The 20,432-nt window shown below is 44.3% G+C and overlaps 1 protein-coding gene across 9 annotated transcripts in view; it reads left to right on the top strand.

Annotated features, from left to right (window-relative positions):
* LOC147421294 (uncharacterized) overlaps window positions 1–20,432 on the top strand; it is a 115,014-nt gene that overhangs the window by 27,913 nt on the left and 66,669 nt on the right. For 6 of the 9 annotated variants that reach the window (XR_015186956.1, XR_015186957.1, XM_086504320.1 and 3 more), the window contains exons 2-6: window positions 2,684–2,743; window positions 2,880–2,955; window positions 3,240–3,333; window positions 15,116–15,185; window positions 15,343–15,434. Coding sequence is in view for 7 of the 9 variants with exons in the window: in XM_086504320.1 (XP_086360446.1) it covers window positions 2,684–2,743; window positions 2,880–2,955; window positions 3,240–3,333; window positions 15,116–15,185; window positions 15,343–15,434 (392 nt within the window). In the remaining 2 variants the exon portion in view is untranslated. The remainder of the gene's footprint in view (window positions 1–2,683; window positions 2,744–2,879; window positions 2,956–3,239; window positions 3,334–15,115; window positions 15,186–15,342; window positions 15,435–20,432) is intronic. The other 3 variants (XM_086504323.1, XM_086504324.1, XM_086504325.1) reach the window with 3 other exon arrangements.

Genomic DNA, 20,432 nt, shown 5'->3' with positions numbered 1-20,432 from the left:
ATTGCCCTACCTACTTTTGTTGGAAAGTCACTTAAAAATAATAAGTGAAAATACCAAAAATAGGTAAAATAGGCTAAATGCACTGGAAAATTCCCCTAACTGAATCTGATGGATTCTGAAGGGAATACTGATGATCATGCTGTGTGCAACCAGAGGATATGCATAAACAATGTGTCCCAAGAAGTGTATCTTTCTCAAAAAGAACTCTCTCTTCTTTCCGTTGATCACTAATATGTATTCGTGCAATGCTCTAAATACTCGTGTCAAATGTTCTGTATGCTCTTCTTTTTGGTCTTGGAGAAAACAATGATGTCGTAGAAAAAGGTACCCACATATTGTCTATGCTCTTGAAAGATCTTTTGTCTATCATCCTATTGAACGTTGCAGGAGCTTTTGTGTGACCAAAAGGCATCACCAAAAACTCGTACAATTGAAAAGAGGGTCTTAACGCGGTCTTGTATACATCTACAGGAGTGATCCCAATCTGATGATAGCTAGTGTGACATGAAACTTTCGGGTTTTCGTGCGTTTTGGGGTTGCGAGGTTTCTGAAACGTTTCGTTTCGGGGCTCAAAGAAAGCGAAACACATGTTTCATTTTACATGTATGTATCTATAATTATACATTGAATATACATATAAATTTACCTGTCAAAACATGTGAAATACCAAATTTGGATGTGAGACTTGAGTCACGAGTAAACAAGGTATCAATTTTGTGAGGCGGCCTGGCTTTAAAAATCCACAAATGGGTGGGTTTAAGGTCAACTAGTCAAAAGGGGGCCAAAAAAAAAAAAGTCGACTCGTTTTGCCCGTTTCACCGAAACGTTTTGGCCGTTTTGGCGTTTCGGGGTTTCAGAGGGCCGAAACGCGTTTTTATGTCAGTCCAATAGCCACTCTTAAGATCAATTTGATCGAAACAAGTAGAACCCTGAAATCTATCAAGTATATCATGTGTTAGATCAAGCCTTTCTCTAAAAGATCGATGACTTGGCTCATAATTTCTTCTTGTTGAGCTCGTTTTACTATGTAAGGTGGTTGGGTTGGAGGGGTCCTTCGTGGAATTAGATCAATTGTGTGATCTTCTGGTCTTTTTGGAGGTAGCTCACCTGGTAAACCCTTTGAGAAACAATTGGCATGAATTTGAAGAAAATATTGACGTTATGACCCTTAACTCTGAAAAGCTTGAATCCTCTTAGGTTTTAGAAAGATTGAGTAAGCAAAAAGACTTGTTTTATTAATTTTGAAATGGCCAAAGACGATACAAGAGAGATTGACTTGTCCTTTACTTTTACATCAAGCAATACACGTTTGCCTTTGATAGTCTAATTGGAGCTTTCTAGCCTTCGCCTAAACCACTACATCATTCTTGCGCTGTGAAGGCATCCCCAAAAACACATCATGCCCCTCAAGTGGCATGATATGGAAATCTTTGTGCCCTATGTAACCTTGATGGTGCAAGAAGAGCTTGCCAAGGAGAGGTGTTACGGTGACTTCATACCCTTGTGCGGCCAACACTGCATCCATTTGTGGTCCCACATCCTTAGGCTCGGCTCCAAGATGAGCGGCATTTTCTGCATTGTCTTTGTTTGTAAATCAATTGAGGCATTGAGTTGATGACACTTACAATGCCTTGTTTATGCTTCCATAGCTCATAAGAGTAAGAATGTGAATCTATATTTTCATGGTTAAAATAAAAAAATTGTTGAAAACTGTCTTCTAAAGGGGTTTTGTGACAAAATTTGTTGTGACCCCTTTATTTTTATTCCAATGATTATTTTTATTGAAATGGAAATGAGCTAATGACTTTTTCCAATCAAACACGTAATGCCACTGTCAATAATGAAAGGTGACACAAGCTAAGGGTTAGATTTACTGAGCCAACGCCCCTTCAAAAAGGATTCTATATAATAGTATCTATGATCACAATACAACTTGTCTAGAGCACTTTTCTAGTCACAATTGGCTGACAAATCTCAGAGTTACTCTCTTTTAAGAAGAGCTAACTCTTCTTGTTAGTTGCCAGGTGTGCATTCTGCTATATCCGAGAAACGTTCCTTAAATAATCCGTGAGATCTCAAAATTGTCAGTAGTTAGTCTTTTCTTGACATAGCATGGAGCCATTGTGTAATTGATATTTAAATATCCATACATAATTTAGAATAGAAAGCCTACTCGTCAGAATAGAGTGCCTACTTGTCCCTTTTTAGTCTTGGTAATGCTTGAGGTTATAAGAAGGTCCTCATTACCATTTGAGGGGCAGATAGAGACCATCTTCATTCTCATTTGAGGATTCCTAAAGTCAACTGAGCCACAAAATGAGGAGTGTTCATATGTATTTATGGGGGACAAAATGAGACTGGAACATTGTAATAGCAAAGCAGTGCTATAATTTGCAGCGGAGAAACTTGAAAGTTTATCCTATTTTCAATACAAGAAATCAATGGAAAAAATAAACAAATTTTTTTGTGATTCTGGACGATCTTACTTAAGGTGTATTTTATGTGCTAGCATGATTTCTCACAAATCACACCAGGCTCTTGAAATATTAATGCGTTTGCTCTTTCCTACTGCAATGTTTAGATGTCCTCAGTTGTCTCGGTGGTGTCGGGTTTATGTCAAGGCTGTTTTATGAGAATTAGGGGTTTTGAAGGGTAACGATTCTGTTGACTTTTTTATTGGCAGAGATGGTTGCAGGAAAAGAAAAGCCTTGTGGAGGGTACATTGTATTGTCGCAGGTTCTAGGTGGGAAAGTTAATCATCCTGCACTCTTTAAAGAATAAGTAATGACATGCCTAAAATGTGAATGGTTTGTTTCGATCTAATTCACAAGAAAGTTAATAATCAGCCTGTTTTCTGTTCAACTATTACCACTGTGTAGCCCCCTCTGGCACGGATTGCTCAACAGTTAATGAAACAAAAACTCTGAACTTAGAGCAGAAGAATGACACAAACAGGTACTACTAAAATTTTAAACTTAGATCAGACAAATCACAATCAGTACCTAATGCCTTGATGCATTTGTTTTCAATCAAATAAAATGAGGAAAATACGATTGGTCAACCCATTGTATGATACATGACAACCAATACTATGCATTCCAATTCTGGCTGAAGTGGATGACTTGATTAAAATGGACATGAACCAAGAAACTTTTGTTTACTAAAGAAAATTTTGTATTTCTTCGTTTTTGCACTCTGTTTGTGCAATAACAAGCTGCGTTACTTTTTTTTTGGAGAAGAGTGACTGAAATGTGTCAAGAAATAAAAGAAGAGGATGTTGAGAAAGGGAAGGAGGATAATTTCGACATGGAAAGGTTGCTCATGGAGACTCAGGTGCTGCTTTGAGGCTTCCCATGACTCCTTATGCCTGTGCCTTACTGTTTGTTTATTCTAGCCTTTTCCTTTGTCACTGTTCTTTCTTAAGTGAACATTTTCAAATAGGATCCCCTTTTTTTAAAGGCTGTTTTATGTAGGACACATGGGTGTTTCTCACATTATCAAGCCCCTAGTGTTTTGGTTGCTATATTTCTGTTTTGAATTAGACCACTTTATCAGTTTGAAATGCCACTCGGTAATGAATAAAGGTAAAGCCTAGCCTGGTTTTTTTGCACACTGAGAAAGAAAGAAAGATTGTTAATGTACTTTGGAAGCCGAACTTGACCAATGCGCCAATGCTTGTACATTCCAGTCGGGGTTGTGCCATAATGGCAAGAAACCAAACTATGCTTCAAAGGCTCTTTAACAAGGTGAGCCATGAAATACAAGTGGTCAAGTATCACTCTCCTCATATATGAGAGTAATAAAAACATGTCACGAAAGTACAGAGGGGGGTGGTGTGGCATTATTTAGGGGGTGTGGTGATGAAGTCTCAAATGATTGTTTTCCCTCCTCTGTAGACTGCCCACTTTCCATTCTTTCTGCCCCCTCTAAATATTCCTAATTCTGTGGATTTGTACTTGAGCTGGATTGGGGTGACCTCATCTGATATCCACACTAAAGTCCCTTTCAGAGATTTTATTTGTCTCATGACTGCCATCTGCAAAGTAATCCCAACTTTGCTTGCTTGAGAGAGTGAGAGAAGGAAGAAAGAATTTTTTTATAATGTCTTATAGGGGCTGTAGGATAAACGATATACACTCAGCTCCATTCACAGCTGTTTGTTATGGAAAGAGGTAGGAAGCTAAGGCTCTCTTAGAGCTATTGTTCTTGTGTCACCTACTCTTTGGATTGTGATACTCTCTCCATTGGGAAGAGGCTGCTACAGGGTTTATATTTGAGTCATAGGATGAGGCTACTCTAGCATTGGCATAGAGTCCCCTTAGCTTTAGAAGAGCTTATTGTTGTTTGTATATGTTAAAAGATGGAGAACTTAAAATAACTTTAAGAGACGGAAATTTTAAAATCAATACTAGGTAAGTGGCGAGGGGTTAATTTCCCAAGGCCAAGCTTGAGGGTTATTCCCACAGGGGAGCGGGCAAGTTATGTACACGGCCAATTAACTGGCAAGGTATGAACAGGGCCATGTGGCTCTCAAAAGGGAGATAAATTGAATTGGTGGTGAGTTTACTTATGCCATTGAGGTCTTTTTAGAATTTGACGAGCGTAGACTTCTCGTAGATTTCTGGAATCTGGGGAAGGGGGTTGTCAGAGAGTCTGATAGAGCTTGCGAGAAAGGAACAATCAGGTACATTGCGTGTAGCAGACAGGAAACATAAATTAGCAGGGCAAGTTTGTATACAATTTGCTAACTTTGTCAAGGTTACTAATAAGCTTAATAAACCCCAACCTTGTAGCCCAACTTTGGGTGCTAGTGCCTTTGTTGCACGTCCGTGCTCGTTTTTAGACGTTGGCATCAAATTTGTCAACAAGACGCTAAGAATTTTTGCAAGCTCAAGCGGATTGTTTCTACTTCCTGAGAGACCTAAAGATCATACAATTGATTTGATACCTGGCAGTACGCCACCAGACCAGCCAACTTATAGAGTGAGCAAAGCAGTCACAGAATGAGGAAATAATGAACCAAGTAAAAGAACTTCTCGAAAAGGGTTCAACCTAGTACACCGCCTTTTTGTTCACTAGTGTTTCTAGTTTTGAAGGAAGATAGATCTTGGAGAATGTGCATTGACTACAGAGCTTTCAACAAGATCACCATCAAGAACAGGTTTCCAATACTTAGGATTGATGATATAGTTGACAGACTACATGGTTCTTCGTGTTTTAGCAAAATTGATGCGAAAAGTGGCTATCATCAGATTAGGATCACGTTCAGGACATCCTTCAGATTGTACAAGTATTTGGTGATGCTTGTCGTCTCACATATGCTCCTACAACGTTCAACAGGATGATGATTGTACAAGTATTTGGTGATGCCTGTCGTCTCACATATGCTCCTACAACGTTCAACAGGATGATAGACCAGATATTTATAGAGTATAGATAGTTTGTGGGTACCTTCTTTGATGACATCATCGTATTCTTCAAGAATGAAGAAGATCACAAGAAACATCTCTTACAGGTTTTTGAGACAGTGCAGAAGCACAAGTTGGTTATCAACGGGAAGAAGAGTGAGTTCTTCTTGCGAGAGATACACTTTCTGGGACACATATTCTCAACAGAGGGCGTACAAATAGTCCCGGCCAAGATAGAGACCATTCGAAATTGGACAGATCTAAAGAATGTGCATGAAGTTCGAATCTTTGTGTCTGTGCTCCTATCATTCGTGGTTCATTAGATTTCTGGGACACATATTCTCAACAGAGGGCGTACAAATAGTCCCGGCCAAGATAGAGACCATTCGAAATTGGACAGATCTAAAGAATGTGCATGAAGTTCGAATCTTTGTGTCTGTGCTCCTATCATTCGTGGTTCATTAGAAAATTTGCAAAGATTGCTTTGCCGTGGTGTTCAGTTCACTCGGGGATCAAAAGTCGCAGCATTCAATACGCTCAAAGAGAAGTTGATGATTGATCGTGTTTTGATACTACCAGATTTGTAGAAGCCTTTTGAGGTTTACTGTGATGTTTTGGTAGCAATCTGGGAGCGGTCTCAATAGAGGAGGGCCATGTCATAGCTTACAAGAGTAATATGTTTTTCTAGGCCTGAGAGGTTGCACAAATTTATGAGGAACTGCTAGCATTGATACACTCACTTCATGGAGGCATTACGAGCAAATTTCATAGTGTTTACAAATTATGAGGGTTTGCGATACTTCTTGTCCCAGAAGGAGCTTTCGGATAAGCAAATGAGATGTGCGAACATTTTTTCATTCCATTTCCAGATAGTTCGCGTCAAGGGAAGACGGATTTTGTGGCCGACACTTTGTCTTGAAAGCCACAAATATTGATCATCATGGCAATACAATAGAAGAAATTTGAGGATATGCTCGATCAGTATGCTACAAATCCCGACTTTGCAGACATCTTTGACCGGGTACAGATGTGGGAGACAGTTGCAGGATATTCTATCTAGAAAGGTAACTTGATGTGGAAAACCATGTTGTGTGTAACACATGGTCTGAGGAAAAAGGTGTTAATGGAGTTGTCACGTGCACATCTAACCCTATGTGTACGTGGACAAGCTACTTCATGATATGTGTTCAATCGAGTTCAGTCAGAACCCATCAGGAGCATTTTTACAGTGCATAGACCTATTTTCCCTATTTTTGACATTTTTCACTTATTATTTGTAAGTGACTTTTGTTGGGAACTAGGTAGGGCAAATTAGCAAGTAAGTATATAAGAAAACCTAGCGCTAGCACTTTTTGGCAGAAGAGGCAGTAGGAACTTCGGTTCAACAAGCACCTTCTCAGCAGGACCCCCCTATAGGCAGGCTACAATGTCACTTCCACAGGACACACATTTAGTATAGTTGGTCTGGTCTGGTTCACACTGGACTGACTCTCTGGGCTGGCAGCAGTGACATGTGGCAGGGATACAGACGGTGGTCTAGTGGACATCGTGGCTAGGTGACCACTCTCAGTTTGGAGATAGACTTAGATGGCTGACATTTATGAGCCATTGGTGGCTCTTTATGGTGGGACACATGAGTAGTAGCTGTTGGGTCATGTTTATCTTCTTCTTCATACATGGTCGAGTGTTGTCGTCGTCTAACGGTCTAGGGTAGCGAGTCTATACACAGCACGTCTGCACCATCCCTGCATATCTGAGCCTCGACACCCCATTGTACCCGTGAGTCCTGTTCGAGTCTTGCATCCGGAGAAAATAACTAAAACACCGTGTAAAGTTTTAATTTCATGCACGGTTCTAAATGAGCGGTGGGTTGGAGCTGAGTGTGTTGCCACGCCAGAGTGTATCGGTTTTTTGAGATAGTCGAGTCATATGTTCTGGTCTACTGTTGTGTCTCTGTGTGATCAGTTGTTATCTATTGTTCCTTGTTTTTAGTCTGTTTTGAGTGAGATTGTCGCGCACATTGCACTGAGGAGCACCCACTGTAGAGAGCACGACACATTATCCGCGCTACAGGTGCTCTCATTTTTGGCACGCCCAGTGGGACCTCAACTGAAGTCTCACTCTCTGTTGAGGTGCAAAGCAAGGAAGCTAGCTGGTTTTCACCTAGCTTCGCCTACTTTGCCTTGCACTGTGCAGCCTGCTGGTCTGGTCCTCTCTCGCCCTGGTCCAACCAGCTCTCGTCCTGGTCTAGTCCTTGTCCCTTGTCTAGGCCTTCCTCGTCCCTGGGCTAGTCCCTCCTCGTCCCTGGTCCAGCCTGGTGGTCTAGTAGAGTCTAGACCTGTGTTAGCCAGTTAAAGGTCTTCTTGCCCAAAGCTTGGTTGGGTTTGTGGTCGCTGCATGACACATACAAGGCGGTCATTAGAGCGTCAAAGCGCATTACTGAGTCCTCTGAAGTACTACAACCGAAGACGACTATTGGTACCTAGTAGAAGTCCATCAACCTCATCACCCATTCCTCCACCCGATTCCACATCTTCCAGGTCACCTTCCCCAGTAAAGCTCTCTCCCATTTTGTTACAGCAAGCTATTGAGCAACAGGCTCCTGAGCAAGAGGTCATGGAGGCGTTGACGAGTGTTTTGGCCAAGGTAAACATCAAGTTTCCTACTTTCAAGGGACTCTCCTCAGAAGATGCAGACGACCATGCAAGGAGGTTTGTATCTCTCTGTAGAGGTCGTGGTCTTAATAGAGAAGATGCTTATTTGGTACTGTTTCCATCAACATTGGATGGATTAGCAGACAAGTGGTACAGTCATTTGCAGAGAACCATTTTGCAACTTGGGCAGCCTTAAGATAGCAGCATTCAGGCCAGTGACTACCATGAAAAGGTTTTGGATGAGTTGGCCAATATGGTGCTCTAGCCAGAGGAGACTTTTGCAGAACTAATGACTAAAACCAAGTCTTTGGTTGCCAAGCTTCCTCAGCAACCAAGGGAATTTATGGTTAAGAAGTGGGTGAAGAAGGCTCTTCCCAAAACTTCTCAGCAAAAACTCCGAGAGAGTCTCTGACCTGACGCCACTTTGGAGGAGTTTGTCGCGGCTGCTAATAGGATAGAGGGAGCTAGGAAGCTGTTCACCAACTCTCCTCAGGTAGAGACCCCCTCATTGTTTTCGGAAAGTCCTTTTGATCCGTTAACTTCTTTACACAGGGAACTGGAAGCCCTAAAGTTACAGCGAGCTCTTCAAGAGGAGAGGTCCTTCTCTCTTCGACAAAAGAAGCCTCCATATCACGAGGCATTGGAACAGATCAAGCCTGAGCTAGAAGAGCTCAAGTCTTAGCAGGAGACTAAGGCTATGGTTTGGTGTAGCTCACGCCGCTCTCCAGGGCACCCTCCACAGGAATGCCCCCTTCGGGTTTACTGCCACTTCTGTGAAAAGTTTGGACATGAGGACAAGGACTGCTACTACCTAAAGGGATTGCAACAAATACAGCAAAGTCTTGGTCCTACTCTTCAACAAGGGCCAGCACCTGCATCCAACATGGTTTCTCCGTGTGGCCATCCACACTATATGCCACCTTTGCTGACAGCTCCTCCTATGCAAGGTATGCAGAGTACTTTTCCGTCTCAGAGCTTTTATCATACCCATGCTCCCTCATCACCTCAAAACTTCTATGCCTCCACCTCCAACTCCATGCACCAGGAGCAAGGACAACCTCCCCCTTCGACTCGCCCATTGAATCGGCCCATTTTGTGCTACAGATGCGGGGAATATGGTCATTACCAAAACAAATGCCCCCTGCCAGAAGGGTCCCCTCCCTGTCGTCATTGCCCTGAAATGAAGGATCACTACAATAAAGATAGCCCTAAACTTCGTGCATTGACGGCTGCGAACCCAAGTCAAAGCCAAAATGAGTTTACCTTTCCCAAGCTCAATTTGATAGCAGTGAGCCCCACTCCTCAACCACCCCCTTCCGCCCATGTGGTTAGTGTAACAAACTGCTGACGTGTCAAAGCCCTAAAGAATGGAGCCAATTTGCAGATGCTGGCCGAGGGGCCTAAACCCTAAGAAGAACAAGTAACAGAAGAAGAAGTCCTGCCAACTTATGGGGACCCTGTCCGATGGGGCCCCAAGTGACATAAAGGATTAAAATAAAGCAGGACCCACACAGACACAAGAAAAGCTGGCGGAACAATTGATGACATGGCAGATTTTCAAAAATTGCGCTGGTGTGATGACGTGGCAGGCTGTACATATTTTCGCATTTTGCGTTGTCTGATGACGTGGCAGGCTGTACGGATTTCCGTGATTTACGCTGTCAGCTTTTTGGCTTTGCTTTTGTACCATATGCTTTTGAGTTAAAAGGCTTTTCATGAAAAACTGCTTTTCAGGCCAAGGGCCTTTAAATATGAGGTTAGGGCTCATTCTCTGGCATGCTTCCTAGAGAAGGTGCAGAGTCTGGAGTACCAGCTTGTAGTGTGTTGATGCAATATAAAGAAATACCGAAAGGGGCACCAAGGTTTGGGGCCAATACTCTCTGCGGTGGAATTCCGCCACTGCGTGTCGCGTGTCGTCTCTCTCTTTTAGTTTAGTTGTTATTGAAGTGCTAAAAGTCTGTTCAGTCTGTTCTTTTCTATTGGCACGTGGTGCCCGCCTTGTGACAGTGGTATCAGAGCATCAGGCGTGTGCTTTCTTGAAAGCATGTTGGTCCTACAAAAGAGCAGACAGAGCTATTGGAATTTTATTCGAGGTATCTTTGTCCCCCAACCCGGACTTATTAGCCACTCCCACCCTTACTTCATCGCACATCGGGCGCGCTCCCGTCTTCACCGCTCATGTAATATAGGGCAGAAGCCATTAAGATCACTTGCAAGAGAAGGATTCAAGATTTGTTTCGAGCTCTTGTTTTTCTCAGAGACAGTACCATGCAGATGTCTATAGCTACCAAGCCGCACACTTCCAAGGACTTGGCAAGCTTTCAAGAAATTTTTTTTGCCCGAAGTTATATGGTTTCTGACATCTTCCTTCAAAGTGCAACTTCTGGCAGAGTGGGGTATCCTGAAATGCTTGCCATGGAAACCTTAGCAGATTATAACTTGAAAATTTCTCGACATCTCCCAGTAGATGTCTCTTCATGAGCAGATGACCTTGGAGGTCCATTGCGATTGCTATTTTGGGACTACCATCGTCGTCAAAGAAACACTGTTTGTCCAAGAGCTGATGGGCCATGCTGTGCTCGGCTACGACCTTATGGAACGAACCTAACCGTAATTTTTGGTGCAGGTTTCAGGATGGAAATTCAGTCAACTTGTCGAGCTTGACTGATGTTGAGATTGCTTTTTAAGTTTGAGTTCTGTTTGAGAACTTGTTTGATGATCCTGCTTGGAATTTGTTTGAAATGGATGGTATCTGATTTGAACTTGTCTTGGTGCCGATTTGAATTGTTTGACTCTGGTTTTAATACTGGTTTCAATGATTGGTGATTTTACTCCCGGGTAGAGTAGTCATGATTGGGGAAACGATGCCATGTGGATACATACTCCTGGCTCCCCGATGCAACCCATTCGCTTAGAAGGAGGCATGGATCTTGTTGTGCAACATAGTTCTTTGTCCCTAGCAACCAGCCTTGAATTGGAACAGCCTACTCCACCTGACGAGTCAGACGAGGATATGCTGGAGCCAGCACAAAGGTTGAACGTCACAGAAGCTACTCCCCGTGCGCCCTTGGTGGTAGCCTTTTCTATTGGTGAGCCTATGAAGAATCATAGATGCGGAAAGAAATCCCCTCTACAGGAGTTACCAACCTTCATCATCAGCCCTATCCACGTCTGCTTCTCCGACCAGAACAAAGCTCTCCTCTGTGTCTAGCGAACTCCCTTCACAAAGCTTCCTTAAGACAAGATACAACAAAAACAATATTGTTTTCAAACTTGATGGTGTCCTTGATCATCATATTTATCTGTTGGAGTGCCATCTTCCCTCACTACCCCCTGCCCACTCACCCTCTCCCTCTACCTACCCCTTGCCCCCCTTCTCTCTCCCTCACCCCCCTACCTAACCCTTGTTCTCCCCTCTCTCTCCCTCATCCCCCTACTTACCTCTCGCCCCCCCCTATCCACCCCTCACCCCTACCCACCCCCTCCCTTGCCCTTGCCCCTACCCACTTCAACCTCGCCCCTACCCTACCCACTTCCCCCTCTCCCCTACCCACCCCCTCCCTTGCCCTCACCCCTATCTAGTCCCCCCTCGCCCCTACCCACCCAATCTCCCCCTCGCCCCTATCTAGCCCCCCTACCCACCCCTCGCCCCCCTTACCAGCCCTCGCCCCTATCTAGCCCCCCTACCCACCCCTCGCCCTCCTCACCAGCCCTCGCCCCTATTTAGCCCCCCTACCCAGCCCTCGCCCCTACCCACCCCTTTTTCCCCCTCGCCCCTACCTAGTCTCCCCTCGCCACCCTACCTCGCCCCTACCTAATCTCCCCTGCCCCTGCCATACATGGCCCGAGCATATCTTTTTGCTGTGGAGCCTCATTCTGTTTTGCCAATTGGGATTCTTGGACTATGCAATCATACTGGGTTCTGGCCTATTTAAAAGCTTAAGGCGTTTGCAAGCAGTGCAGTGTTTTAACTCCACTTTTGAGGCATGTAAGGTTATGGTTGGGCCTAAAACCTGCTTCACGAAAGATGTACGGATGCGGTACCTAGTGGTTCTCTTTCACAATTTCAGTATTCTTCTCATCGAGACGGTGAGCGGTCTTGTGGCAGGCAACCTGTAGCAGGCTACAGTGTCACTTCCACAGGACACACAGTTAGTATAGGTGGTCAGGTCTGGTTCACACAGGACGGACTCTCTGGGCTTGCAGTGACACGTGGCTGGGATACGGACGGTGGTGTAGTGGACATCGTGGCCAGGTCACCATCCTCAGTTTGGAGATAGACTTAGATGGCTGACATTTATGAGCCGTTGGTGGCTCTTTATGGTGGGACACATGAGTAGTAGCTGTTGGGTCATGTTTATCTTCTTCTTCATATATGGTCGAGCGTTGTCATCTAGGGTAGCGAGTCTATACACAGCACGTCTGTTGCATCCCTGCACATCTGAGCCTCGACACCCCATTGTACCCGTGAGTCCTGGGTTGGAGCTAAGTGTGCTGCCACGCCAGAGTCTGTATCGGTTCTTTGAGATAGTCGATCATATGTTTTGGTCTGCTGTTGTATCTCTGTGTGATCAATTGTTATCTATTGTTCCTTGTTTTCAATCTGTTTTGAGTGAGATTGTCGCGCACATTGCCTTGAGGAGCACCCACTGTAGAGAGCACGATACATTATCCGCGCTACACCCCCCATTAGCAGACCTAGCGTTTTTGCATCAGCAGAGAGCTAGCGTTTTTGCATTGAAGACTAGCCTTGGCGTTTGCATTGCAGATCAGCCCCGGCAACAGAAAGACAGCAGATCAGCCCTAGCATAGCAGTTCTCCACAGCATGACACAGATTTCAGCCAGTGTTTTTAATTTGCAGATCAGCCCCTAGCGTTTTGCAGTTCCATCGCAACAAGATCCACAGTAGCACCAGCGTTTTCAGTTTTCAGCAGTCAGACATCACAATGGGACCCCCGAACCTCGCAGATCTCACCTTCCCGTAGCAGATCCTCGCCGCACGGTCAGATCCAGTGCAGTTTGCAGATTCAGCCCGGAAAACGCAGATTTCAGCATCTGTGTTTTCAGCGCATCGTCGTTGCATCATCGTCATCGCTGTCATCACCGACATAGAGCCAGAATTCAGCAGATAAAGATTTGCAGTTTTCAGCCATTAGCGCTTTTAGATCTCAGCCCGTCTCGTCGTCGTCCTCATCGTCGTCGACATCGTCGGCAAGTCCAAATCATTGTAGAGATTTGTGCAATCAATAGTAGACCGCTCTCGCCATAGAGAGTGGGGCCTTTGGAGGAGGGTTTTGACAACATTCTGGTGTCGTATTCTTCTCTCTCTATCTCTCAGTCTCAGCACCTTCATTCACATTGTTCACCACTTAGTTTGTGTCCATTGCACTCTCTCACTAAAGGAACGGAAGGCTCTCCCTTCCGTAACTAAAAGGAACCTTGAGCACAATTCGGAGCACTCATCTTGAGCAAAGTTCAACATTCACTTCCGCTGCACCTTACAGGAGTGCCATAATCCTCCTTTTGACGAGCATAGAGGCATTGAGTGTACCTTGAAAGGGGTGGAAAAGTTTAATGGCCTCAGCTCAAGAAGGACGTGGATGAGATTATGCTTCAAAAGGTACAATGCCTGAGGGTCCTTGCTTTCTCTCTACAACACTACCGCACTAAAATTGCCAGAGAAGAAGGCCCTGGTGCACTTATAAAGGCCCTTGGCCAAAAGTAGTATATGAAAAGCATCAAGTCTAAAATCTAGTGCAACACACGGGAGAGAAACTGAAAGAACTGAACAAAACTGAGAGAGAGAGACAACACGGCACGACGGAGTTCCCCGCCCAGAAGAATTGCCCCCAAAGGCTGGCGCCCCTTCTCGGTATTTCTTTATTATTATGCTTCAAAAGGTACAATGCCCGAGGGTCCTTGCTCTCTCTCTACAACTCTCCCACGCAAAAACTGCCAGAGAAGAAGGCCTCGGTGCACTTATAAAAGCCCCTGGCCAAAAGTAGTATATGAAAAGCATCAAGTCTAAAAGCATCTTGTCCCAAAAGCTAGCTCCATTGTGCCATGCCAGCATGTCAACGTGATTTGCGACGCAAATTGCCGAAGTCAGTACATCATGCCACGTCATCAACCGCACACAATTTTGGGTGTCCTGCTTTATTTTTTTATAAGCTTTAGGCCCGTTGGTCATGGTACCATAAGTTGGGAACAACTTTATTAACAAGTTCCATAAGTTGGTGGCCCTTCTGTCCTTTAGGCCTTGCCATGTCATCACTTTGTGACAATATGTACTTATACAAAGACTTGACAACACAAATTACGAAAAGAGTTTCTTCATTGATGCGGCCTTTGTATCTCATCGAAAAGATTGGATTGTATGAAACAGTCCACCTATTATATAGCTTCATATTATGTACCATAATGTGTCTACCATCATCTCTCCTCCTGTAGGTAGGATGTTTATTCTCATGCAAGCTCGCCGATTCAATTGAGCTTTCAAGGTATGACTCTCACTGGCCATTTGAGAACAAAAAGGTCAATCTGTAGAGGAGTTGGCATTGTCGCACATAGTTTCGTCAATTAAGGACCACTATGATCTCTCTGTATTAATCAATGATCAGCCCCTGATTTCTGGCTGAAGAGCGGGAGTTTTGCCTTTGTCCCTGGTCTACAAAGCCTATCTGTTGCCGGCTGACCAAGTGACGTGTGTATTTCGTATCAGGCGGATGTATCTTTGGTCGAAGTAAATCTGCTCTCCATGAGGAGAATGGCTAGCTGCTGTGCACTGTGTAGGGATATACTCAAATCCACTTGATAATCTCCATGAGTGATATTGAAACTTTAAGCTTTTTCTATAATTATTGGAATTCCAGTTGTTCATAGCTTATGTGACCCTAGAATTTTGTTCTTTGAGGCATTTTGTAAATAGCTTCCTTATTTCCACTTATTCCTATCATCTTTGCTTGATGATTGAATACTTTAATGAAAAAGTGATTCTCTTTTACTTTTGTATTCTTTGACGTGGGCTAAATGTTTGACTTGATGCCAACCAGGAGGAGCTTTCTGCAAAGAATCAAGAAATTGAACGGCTCTCCTCTTTGGTAGAGGCCTCTGCAAAAATGTGTGAGTTCTTAAATATAATTTGCTTTGCTATCTTCCCTAGTAGATTATAGGCTTTTTATCACATCTTGGACTTTGCTAAAGCAAATTAATTTTCAAAAAATGAAATTCAAATGAATTCTCTGATTTATTTTCTTACAGTGTTATTGCAATGGTTCAGTACAGACTGTAAATGAAAGGAGCAAGGAGAAGGAAGAGGCCAAGTTTTTAAAAGAAAACAGTGACAGAAATTCTTCGATGGATAAGAAAATGGTATTTTTAATTTTTCTTGTGAAGGCATGGAAATCAGTTTTCTTGGCAGATGACAGACGAGTTGAAACTGTGTGTTTTTGTTTGATTTTATAAAGCCAGAAATAACGTTTAGCCCCTCTCTCTTATAAGATATAACTTTTACTTGCTGGGGAGGTAGCTTGCCGGATCAGATTTTTTTGAGTAGCTTGAATTTTCAACATCTGAAAAGAGACTTATCTTGAAGCCCTCAAGGTGTGCTTACAGAGGGCAGTTTTATAGGCAATTTTGTGCACTTGCACCGTCTACCAGCACTGCTGAGCAGAAATTTGAGTAGGACCTAAGGTTTTACCACTAACAAAATTGCCAATAATCCCAGCCGTACACATTTTCAAGTAGGATAGAAGGTATTGACAAAGTCCAAATCACATAAACTATCTTTGCATAGTAGAGAATGCACATGTAAATATTATGTTGTACAGATCTGTCATCCACATCAAGTGCTTCACCACCCATCCTTAGTACCTCTTGATGAGAGGTCCCAAGGCACAGTATGGTTTACAAATATAAAGTATCTTCTCTAGATGTAGTCTCCACATTGAGTGATCCACAGATCATCCTTATACCCACTTAACATGCTTCTTATTCTAAAGGTCCATAAGGCAGTATGTTGCTAGTGACATGGATAGTACATTCTCAGGACCAGTCAAGTAAAACATTTGATTCTACGAGGTCTTTACATTGAGATCCACACATTAGTGCTTGATTGGCTCTTGTAGATGCCTCCTTTATGTGTGTATAGGCTAGACCTTAACCGCATATTTCGTACTTGATTCTTGACCTTAGGTTGTGTCCTCGAGGTGTTAGTTGATGGAAGTTAAATTTTTTCTTTTGAGAGAGAATAACGTCTCATAGAGGCCAAAGAGAACTGGCCTAAGAGACAAAACCATGTGTAGAGTGTCAATGTCATCCTGGTGTCATAGTATACAATCAACAAAAAAGGAGCATCCGGTATGATATGGATGTGTCAGAGGCTGTGGATGGTATACCGAAGTATGAAAGTGTGTGTAATTGGGCGCTGGCTGCTGTTGCTCCATGCCTACCCCCTGCTGTGCTTTCGCCATCGCCCTCAGCCCCCCCTGCCCGCCTTGCTGCACGCCTCCCTCCTCCACTCCTCGCTAACTCCCCACTCGCTGCCCGCTGCCCTTGCTGCCTCGCTATCCAGCTTGCTGGCCGCAGCTGTGGCCTCCCCCCGCTCCAACATCCCGCTCCTCTCCCTCTTCCGCATTGCCCCCCCCCCCCCCCCCCCCCCCACAAACAAATAAATTAAAAAAATCCCTTTTTCTGTTTGTCGGGCTTCATCAACAATTCATCAGATTTGCTTGGCCTGTTCGCTCCAGCAAGAGAATGCCTTCTCTTCTTCGCCCTCACTTGCAATAGCAGACACAGATGGAAGCTCGTTCTCCGCCACAGAGGGACTTAGATGAAGCCCTCTGGTCCGGAACCCGCCGAGCCCACCATCCGACTTGCTCTGTTTCTAGTAGAGCGAGCCTCGCAGTAGAGGTGGAGCGCCTTCAGGCCACCTTTGTCATCTGCAAGATTATTGGCAGTTGTCCCAGTCGAGGAGAGGCAGGCGACCTTCTACAAGCCCGCCTTTTAGCAGAGCTGGGGAAGATCATTGACATCCAGCTTCTTGGGCGAGGATACTATCAAATAAAGTTTGAGACTCCCGAGATGGCTGCCAAGGTCATCTCGATGAGCCTGTTGGCCATCTGAGCGGTCAGAGCTCATTTTCGATAGTGGTGCCATGGGTTTGATTCAACATCGGATGTTCTTGTTGAGAGGAGGCAGACTTGCCTATTTCGGTATGCTTCCCTGGCCTGCAGAGGGAGTACTTACCGCTTCTTTTCAGGATTGATTCCGAGATAGGGATAGTCTTGGAGACCTCGCCCACGTCAGCTTCAGTTGCAGTCTCATCACCCGACCCGTCCCACACTCCTCAGACGCAAGGGATTGGACACATATCTATAGCGAGACGATCTCTTGGTAGTGCTTTCGCTACAAGTCGCATGGCTCGAGAGGGACAATCTGTCACAAGGCGGATACCACGTGCCAATAGAAAAGAACAGACTGAATAGACTTTTAGCACTTCATTAACAATTGAACTGAGAGAGAGGGACGACACGCGACATAGAGTGGCGGAATTCCACCCCAGAGAGTATTGGCCCCAAACCTTGGCGCCCCTTTCGGTATTTGTTTATATTGCATCAACACAGTACAAGCCGGTACTCCAGACTCTGCACCTTCTCCAGGAAGCATGCCAAAGAATGAGCCCTAGCCTCATATTTAAAGGCCCTTGGCCTGAAAAGCAGTTACAGTAAAAAGCCTTTAAAACTCCAAAGCTTCTGGTCCAAAAGCAAAGCCAAAAACTGCCAGATTTTTTTCGTAAATTGCACTGGTGTCCGTACAACAGGCCACGTGTCAGTCCGTCATGTCAGCAAATCAGGGTTAGGGTTAGGGTTAGGGTTTCTGATTTTAGGGTTAGGGTTTTGGGCAAAATTAGGGTTACTGATTTTAGGGTTAGGGTTTCAGCAGAATTAGGCTTTTAGGTAGAACTAGGGTTTTTGATTTTAGGGTTAGGGTTTCAACAGAATTAGGGTTTCTGATTTTAGGGTTAGGTTTTCAGCAGAATTAGGGTTTCAGCAGATATGGTTTCTGGCAAAAATTAGGGTTAGGGTTTCTACTCTCGGGCAACCACGTCATCACTTTGTGACAGTTTAGGCCCCTCGGCCACATCTGTAAGTTGGCTCCATTCTTTAGGCTTCGACACGTCAGCAGTTTATTACATCTCCCCTTCTTGAAAGAGAGTAATCGTCCACGATTACAACATATCTGCAACAACTCAAGTTAGCTCAAAAATTTCCGAGGGTCATTCCGAGGGACAATCAAGTTGCTCTTTTTATTAAGGAGTTAGCTTCTCCTTTCTGCTCTTTTGATCAAGGAGGTAGCTTCTCCTTTCGGCTGTTTTGATCAAGGAGTTAGCTTCTCCTTTCTGCTCTTTTGATCAAGGAGCTAGCTTCTCCTTTTTGCTCTTTTGATCAAGGAGTTAGCTTTTTTGATCAAGGAGTTAGCTTCTCCTTTCGTCCGGATCGGAACTCTCGATATTCCGGCGTAGTAACATTAACCATCACACCCAGACCGTACTGATCTTCCACGGGTGTCTTGATGCACTAAAATTACATACCTAGGCAATCTCATCCAATTAGGAATATTCAGTAATTGGCGCATCACAATGCAACACAAACGCTTACATATGCATGTTACAAGACACAACAAACAGCGCCGCTGAGCACTTCCCCGAGACAAACAGTCTGCGGTATGAAGCTACTCAACGACTACCTCGTCACTCCCCTCGCAAATAACCGAAAAAGGTTCAGGCGATGAGCTCAGAAGACTGTACAACCAAATGCTACCCCAGACCGCATCGCTTGGAGGTTGAAGCATACAACCAAACGCTCCTCAGGCATTGGCCTGTGTCGTTCGGAGGTTTTCTAGCATACAACGGAATGCTCCCCAGGCATCGGCCTGCGTTGTTCCGAGGTTTTCAAACATACAACGAAACGCTCCCCAGGCATTAGCCTGCGTCATTCCGAGGTTCAAACAATACCAAAACAATGTTTCTCACTTCTCCACCCGGGAGTAAAATCACCAATCATTGAACCACTATCAAACCAGAGTCAACAAACCAGAGTCAAACTTCAAATCGGCACCAAAACAGGTTCAAAATAGATACCATCCATTTCAAACAAATTCCAAACAGGATCACCAAACAAGATCAAACAGAACTCAAACTTAAAGAGCAATCTCGACATCAGTCGAGCTCAAAAAGTCGACTAACTTTCCATCTTGAAACCTGCACCAAAAATTAGGGTTAGGTTCCTCCCATTAGGTCGTAGCCGAGCACAGCATGGTCCGTCAGCTCTTGGACAAACAGTGTTGCTTTGGCGGCGACGGTAGTCCCAAGTTAACAATCGCACTAAACCTCCAAAGTCATCTGTTCGTGAAGAGACATCTACTGGGAGATATCGAGAAATTTCAAGTTATAATCTGCTAGGATTTCCATGGCAAGCATTTCAGGATACCCCACTCTGCCAGAAGTTGCACTCTAAAGGACGATGTCAGAAACCATATAACTTCAAGCAAAAATTTTCTTAAAAGCTTGCCAAGTACGTGGAGTATGCTGCTTGGTAGCTATTAACATCTGCATGGCACTGCCTCTGAGAAAAACAGTGACTCGAAACAAATCTTGGATCCTTCTTTTGCAAGTGATCTTAATGGCTTATGCCCTGTAAGACATAAGCGGTGAAGACAGGAGCGTGTCCGATACGCGATGAAGTAAGGGTGGGAGTGGCTAATAAGTCCGGGATCGAGGGCGAAGATACCTCAAATAAAATTCCAATATAGCTCTGTCTGCTCTTTTGTAGGACCGACATGCTTTCAGGAAAGCACACGCCTGATGCTCTGATACCACTGTCACAAGGCAGACACCACGTGCCAATAGAAAAGAACAGACTGAACAGACTTTTAGCACTTCATTAACAATTGAACTGAGAGAGAGAGACGACATGCTACACAGTGGCGAAATTCCACCCCAGAGAGTATTGGCCCCAAACCTTGGCGACCCTTTCGGTATTTCTTTATATTGCATCAACACAGTACAAGCCGGTACTCCAGACTCTGCACCTTCTCCAGGAAGCATGCCAGAGAATGAGCCCTAGCCTCATATTTAAAGGCCCTTGGCTTGAAAAGCAGTTATAGTAAAAAGCCTTTAAAACTCAAAAGCTTCAGGTCCAAAAGCAAAGCCAAAAATTGTCAGCTTTTCGTAAATCGAACTGGCGTCCGTACAGTAGGCCACGTGTCAGTCCGCCACGTCAGCAAATCAGGGTTAGGGTTAGGGTTAGGGTTCTGATTTTAGGGTTAGGGTTTCATGCAAAATTAGGGTTTCTGATTTTAGGGTTAGGG

Source organism: Adiantum capillus-veneris, chromosome 28 (genome assembly GCF_014529385.1).
Source record: "Adiantum capillus-veneris isolate H3 chromosome 28, ASM1452938v2, whole genome shotgun sequence".
NCBI classification, from domain to species: domain Eukaryota; kingdom Viridiplantae; phylum Streptophyta; class Polypodiopsida; order Polypodiales; family Pteridaceae; genus Adiantum; species Adiantum capillus-veneris.
Note: the sequence above shows the minus strand (reverse complement) of the source record. Positions and strands in the feature narration are given on the sequence as shown.